The 6,011-nt window shown below is 34.2% G+C and overlaps 1 protein-coding gene and 1 long non-coding RNA gene across 2 annotated transcripts; both read left to right on the top strand.

Moving 5' to 3' along the window:
• Positions 2,326-2,819, top strand: LOC109836645. Its single transcript, XM_020404618.1, has 3 exons — positions 2,326-2,515; positions 2,585-2,717; positions 2,799-2,819. Exons 1-3 carry the CDS (start codon positions 2,349-2,351, stop codon positions 2,802-2,804), a joined length of 306 nt encoding a protein of 101 aa, XP_020260207.1. The 5' UTR covers positions 2,326-2,348; the 3' UTR covers positions 2,805-2,819.
• LOC109836646 lies at positions 2,894-5,008 on the top strand. Its single transcript, XR_002246036.1, has 3 exons — positions 2,894-2,975; positions 4,451-4,630; positions 4,733-5,008. It is a non-coding gene; the product is annotated as an uncharacterized LOC109836646 (long non-coding RNA).

Below are 6,011 nucleotides of genomic sequence, written 5' to 3'. Positions count from 1 at the left end.
TTCGTAGTTTCTGGAAGTTTCTGTTTCTTACAGAATTAAGCAATGTAGATCTGGCTGCTAGCTATGAGCATCTTACAGAGATTGATCCAGTTGCTGCAAACAAGATTCACCCAAATGACCATAGAAAGGTAAGGCTTTACCTATCATAAAGGTTTGAACTGTTTTATATTTTTCTCCGATTTTAATGAACTTTTTATTCCAGATTATTTTAGTCGGAGCTTCTTCAAATAGTTAAAAATGTATTCTTTCCACATAAGTTTGGGTATATATGGATTTGAGCATTTTTCCTAAAACATTAAATCACTGAAAATTTACATATTTTGCAGCACAAAAGCGTAAGCTTTAATTTGATTAGTCTTCTTTTACGCCTATTTTCTAATAAAGTTGAGTTCTTTCTCATATTCACTACAGGTGAGTAGGTCGTAGCGTGGATAGCTGTTTGTTTTTATTGATACCTAAGCCCTCTTTCCACAATTAAAATCATGGCGTCTTCAAGCGACGAGGAGGTGCAGGACCCACAATCTGTGACGAGCATTTACTATGTAGATGATGCAGAGAACAATGTTGATGATTTGGAGAATGATGCTGATCCACTTTGTGCCATTTGTGACGATGGCGGTCGAATTGTGCGGTATGCTCTGTTTGTCTGTTGATTCTTTCTCGCTCGTGGCTCCTAATGGTACATGCATGCACAAACTCAGACATGATATTTCAAAATGATGTTTGTTGTGTTAATTTATATACATTTGCTAGCTTCCTTAATTGTTCAAACACATGTATCTCAACTAGAGTCATAGTGCAAAGTAGTGTGCACCTAATGCTCTTTTATGGTTTGAATGGTATAAGGAATGCCTACATGTTTCTGTAAGGAAACCACATTGTCCATACCCAACAAACTTGAATAGGATATGGATCCACAAGAATCATATATATGTATAGAGGAATAGGATACATGAGAAATGGATAGAATTGAAAAGGTCAAGTTATGCGATACAAAGACTACTTAAACAACAAAATTTCTCATGTCAGAGCCCATCATGTGAACATGTCTAAAAAAACTAAAGTTGGATCTCTGGGTCCTCAAAATTAGACTCATATCTACTATAATTTTCTAAACAATTTCAACGTCTTCCGATATCAGTGTATGAATCCATATGTTTTACTTATATCGTATACGAAAGTTTAAAAACATGTGCATATCATTAAACACATCCTATGGGCGTGTGTGACTCTGTGTGTGCGTATTCGTGTATGCGTCTTGTTGGATGGAGATGGATAGAGATACAAATACATATACATGAATGCCCATATCCTCTAGCATTCCTAGCTATAATACTAGATTCCTTGTGCTTTCAAAAGATGTGTTTAAAGGGTTTGGTTGTTGTAGTATCCAGATTTAGCAGGGTGATAAATGGGAAGATGCATCTGCTGCATTTAGAGAAATGAAAGCCCATATTTATAAGTCGATAGGTCACTATTTCATGTTGACATGGAAGGTTAAAATTTGAGGTTTTTATTGGATCCAGTTAAGAATATGGGCAAATATATAAGAGGAGGGAAGTTGACCAATGACACAGGAGGAATATTTTCCACACTGTCTACTTCCTGATTGACACCTCTATTAATTTCTACTATCTATACCCTTATCAAGCAATAAAAGCATCTATTGACAGCTAGAAGAATACAATGTATTATTTTACTGCTTGACTTTTACATCTTTAGGGTGTATTAATGTCTTACAGTATTAAACACATCTACGCACAAAATATTAACCTTCCTGCTCTTTAACATATGAATTTGGCAGACTGAACTGGGTATCCTTTTTTTATTTCCATCGTGTCGACATAATTATATTTTTACTACAGTTTTGAGAGGAGATGCAGGAGATCCTTCCATGCAACCATAGTAGATGGCATAGAATCTGGGTGTAACTCTCTTAGCTTATCCGAAGCTCAAATTCAAGTATTCTATGGTTAATGAAATAATACTATGTGACAGTTCCAATTGCATGATCAATATTTCCTTGCAGTCTCATCTCTGTACTGTAAACTTTGTTTTATTGTCTGTGAGAGTCTAGGCTCCTCTAATATGCTGGCTTGTGCACAAGTATAATATTACTCAAATGTCGTCAAAAGTCTCTTTGTTAATAGCTACTTTATATACTCATACTTTATTTTTTATCAGCATTTTATCAACTTATTTACTTTCTATCTTTTTCAATTATACCTTTTCATCGACATGCCTAAATTTTAAGGAGAAATTTTTACGTCTTCCCTTCCGTTGATGCAACTTGTGGTCACTTCTACCACCCAAAATGTGTAGCCGACCTACTGTTACCGTAGAATGAAATGGAAGCAACAGAGTGTGAGTTAATTATTGCTGATTGGGAATCATTTGCATGCCCTGCTCATAAATGTCATGTTTGTAACCAAGAAGAAAACAAAGAAGTTGCTGAGTTGCAGTTTGCGGTGTGCCGGCGTTGCCCTATGTCATATCACAGGCAGTGTTTGCTTGGGTAATTTCAAAGCCTTTATCAATCATTTTTCTCTCATTTGATTTAATTACATGTCATGTTTATTTTTAGAGAAAAGATAATTGGGCCTTCAGATGCTTTAGTTTGCAAGAATGAGTTCAAAGGAAACCAACTTGTGCTTAAACAACAGAACAGTTTAGGGAGATGGATTCCCAAGGAAAGTCGTTCTCTTTTCTCTACTAATGTAAGCTCCTGGCCTCTCACCCCTTACATCTTTAGTTACGACGCCGTTAAGTTAAATCTTTTTCTTTAATTCCAAGCTCAGGCTTAAACCTGTGTCCGTAGAGCTATGAGGTGGTGGGAGAAAATAAGCAAGCCAAACATGACAGAGATCAAATCTACACAACATCTTGTTGATTCATTGTAAGATGCTGGAGATAATCTTGTTATAGTTGATTTTTACTCCCCTGGATGTGGAGGTTGCAAAGCTTTGCATCCAAAGGTAAAACCCAATTGCATATACAAATGTCTCTACACATCCAATCATACAATAGAATCTCATGAAAACTTTTATGGTCATTAGCGTTTAACACCGACGTCTTTAGCAGAGATCTATATTGATGGGCGATAAGTGTGTAAGTCTGCTTCTTAGAATTAGAAGTGTGAATCATGTTTAGTTAGTTTCTCACCTGTATTCTGCTAAAAGGTGGCTTTGTTATGTTGATGCTTTCGTAAGTTATGTGTCGCAGTGTGGCTATGTGTCGGTTGGCTTGTAATTTAGGATTGGAAATTCCATCTTATTATGACTAGCTTGATTTTACTAATCATCTACTTTTCTACTTAGTCTTAAGAATAATTGTCAATATTGTGCAAGTAATTCCTAGCTCTTTTTGCTACAAATTATGTCATTCTTTGTATTTTCAAATGGAAATGTGTTAGTTTTTATTTAATGTATAATCTGATGGGATTTTCTCCAAAATTATGACTGTGCTTTTGGTGAAACTTATTTCTTTACTGTTTCCAATACAACATAGTATATATGCTCTGGACTTCTTCCACATTCTCCCTGCAATATGAAATGCTAAGTAATTACTGTCATTTAGTTCATGACTAAATAACATTGTTAAATTTTAATATCAATTTATTTTAATATCAATTAGCAATTTATTTTAAGTTTGCTCATGACATTTTTTTTGCACTCTGTTTTGCTCTGTTTGTTGCCATGGCATTTTCTCTGAGTAATGGTTTTTGTGTCTCTTGCCCCCATGAATTGGCATTAGAGAAAAAGGTAATTGGGCCATAAGATGCTTTAGTTTGCAAGAATGAGTTCAAAGGAAACCAACTTGTGCTTAGGGGGTGTTTGGTTGCACAATTTTATAGAAAAGTTTTCTCAAAATGTCTGACAATAGCAATTTTGTAATTAAAAATTTTCTGTAGATTTCCGTAAATTGTGTTTGGTTCAAAAAAATTACAGAAATGTTTTCTGTAAAATACAAAAAAGTACTAAAATTTATAAAAATCAATTTTCTCTCAAAATGGGCAGAAATCACCCAGAAAGCTGACACCACATTAACACTTTTCTATAAAGTTGACACTTTTCTATAAATTTAGAGGGTGTTTGGTTTAATTTCTACAAATTATAGGAAATCTTGCTATTTTCTATAAAATTATGAGACATTTTCTTGTTTTGAACCAAACAAGCAAAGTAAAAAAAAGAAAATTGATACTTTTTGACTTCTCAAAACTTTTCCTATAATTTTTTAAATAAATACAAGGAAATCATATTTTGGGTAGAAAATATTTCCTATAATTTGTAGAAATTGAACCAAACACCCGCTTAGACAACAGAACAGTTTAGAGAGATGGATTCCCAAGGAAAGCCATTCTCCTTTCTCTATTAATGTAAGCCCCTAGCCTCTCACCCTTTACATCTTCAATTACGATGTCGTTAAGTTAAATCTTTTTCTTCAATACCAGGCTCAGGCTTAAACCTGTGTTCCTAGAGGTATGAGGTGGTGGGAGAAAACAAGCAAGCCAAACATGATGAGATCATATCTACACAACATCTTGTTGATTCATTGTTAGATGCTAGAGATAATCTTGTTATAGTTGATTTTTACTCCCCTGGATGGAGGTTGCAAAGCTTTGCATCCAAAGGTAAAACCCAATTGCATATACAAATGTCTCTACACATCCAATCATACAATAAAATCTCATAAAAACTTTTATGGGTTTTCTTCCACATATGTCAATTTGTAGAATTATATCCAAATGCGACATTTCTCATGGTTAACTATGAAGAACGTAGATCCATGTGTCAAAGTCTACATATTGACGTACTACCTTTCTTCAGATTCTATGGAGGGGCTCGAGGCCGTGTCTCAAGCTTCAGTTGTACTAATGCAACAGTAAGTCATGAATCAAAATCTATTCTTATTGATTCAAACATTTTAGTTGCTTGAAATTTAATTCAAACATTTTAGTTGCTTGAAATTTAATTTACATTATTTTCGATGGTGTTTGCAGATAAATAAATTTAAGAATGCTCTAGGTAAGCATGGAGCAGAGAGATGCGGTCTTGGACCATCAAAAGGATTGGAAGAATCAGAATTGATGAGTTTAACTTCAAACAAAGGAAGCAATTTCAGTTACTCATTGAGATCTTTGCTGCCTGGAGATTTTAGCTTTTATTCAGATTTTGAGGGAAGAACTGACGTGGCGATGACAAGCCTGCATTGATCTATCGGTTTCTTGTTAGGAATGTACATAATTCTATATCTGAGGCTTTGTTTTTTTTTTGTGAGAGCCCCGGTTTCAATAAATTGTGTTCAGGTTGTGTTGATTAAATGAAAGAGATTGATTTTGTTCTATTTTTATTGGGACTCTGCTGAGGTTTAGAATCATGCTACTGAATTTGTGAGTTGGGTTAGGATTTGCTTTTGGTTTGTCTTGCATATTTATGGATTTTGTGAACATGGCTAAGTGATTTACAGAATGAAATATAAACAACAAATTTGGTTCAATCAAACACTGTATCAAGTTCAATACGACAAGGACTTGATTGCCAACCGTTATTGTTACATTCATATAAATTTTATAAAGTTAACTAGACATGATTGGCTCTATTCATTACACAACTAGAAAATAGACTACCTATGTCTTAAATTAAGCATTTCAAAGAAATTAGTTCAATCATCTCTCTCTCACACAAAATCATCTGAGTTTAAACATTTTTTTTTTCAAGAATTGATAGTAAATATACTATATTTTTGCAAAAGGACAATTTCCTTTGTTCTTGGTGTTTGAAATACTATAGACAGGGATCACGTGACCCTCCAAGCTTCCAGCTCATAGCATTCATCATATGACCCTACACATATAAGTTTTGGGCCATCCTCATTTCTCAATCATTTTCCCCTTTATCCAATACATATAATTGATTAGAGGACCCAGAATGAAAAAGCTATATATGGATTATACAAAGTGAAACTTTGTATTTGGACATGGGATTTTTATTTTGGATTCATTTAAGCTCCTT

The sequence above is a fragment of the Asparagus officinalis genome, chromosome 4, assembly GCF_001876935.1.
Source record: "Asparagus officinalis chromosome 4, Aspof.V1, whole genome shotgun sequence".
NCBI lineage: Eukaryota > Viridiplantae > Streptophyta > Magnoliopsida > Asparagales > Asparagaceae > Asparagus > Asparagus officinalis.
The sequence above is the reverse complement of the archived record's forward strand: the minus strand, read 5'-3'. Positions and strand labels throughout refer to the sequence as shown.

Excerpts from the sequence above, each read along its gene's own strand:
- LOC109836645 (XM_020404618.1), top strand. The coding sequence starts at position 2,349 with ATGGAAGCAACAGAGTGTGAGTTAATTATTGCTGATTGGGAATCATTT. Across the intron at positions 2,516-2,584 it reads CACAGGCAGTGTTTGCTTGG|AGAAAAGATAATTGGGCCTT; the intron begins GTAATTTCAAAG and ends GTTTATTTTTAG.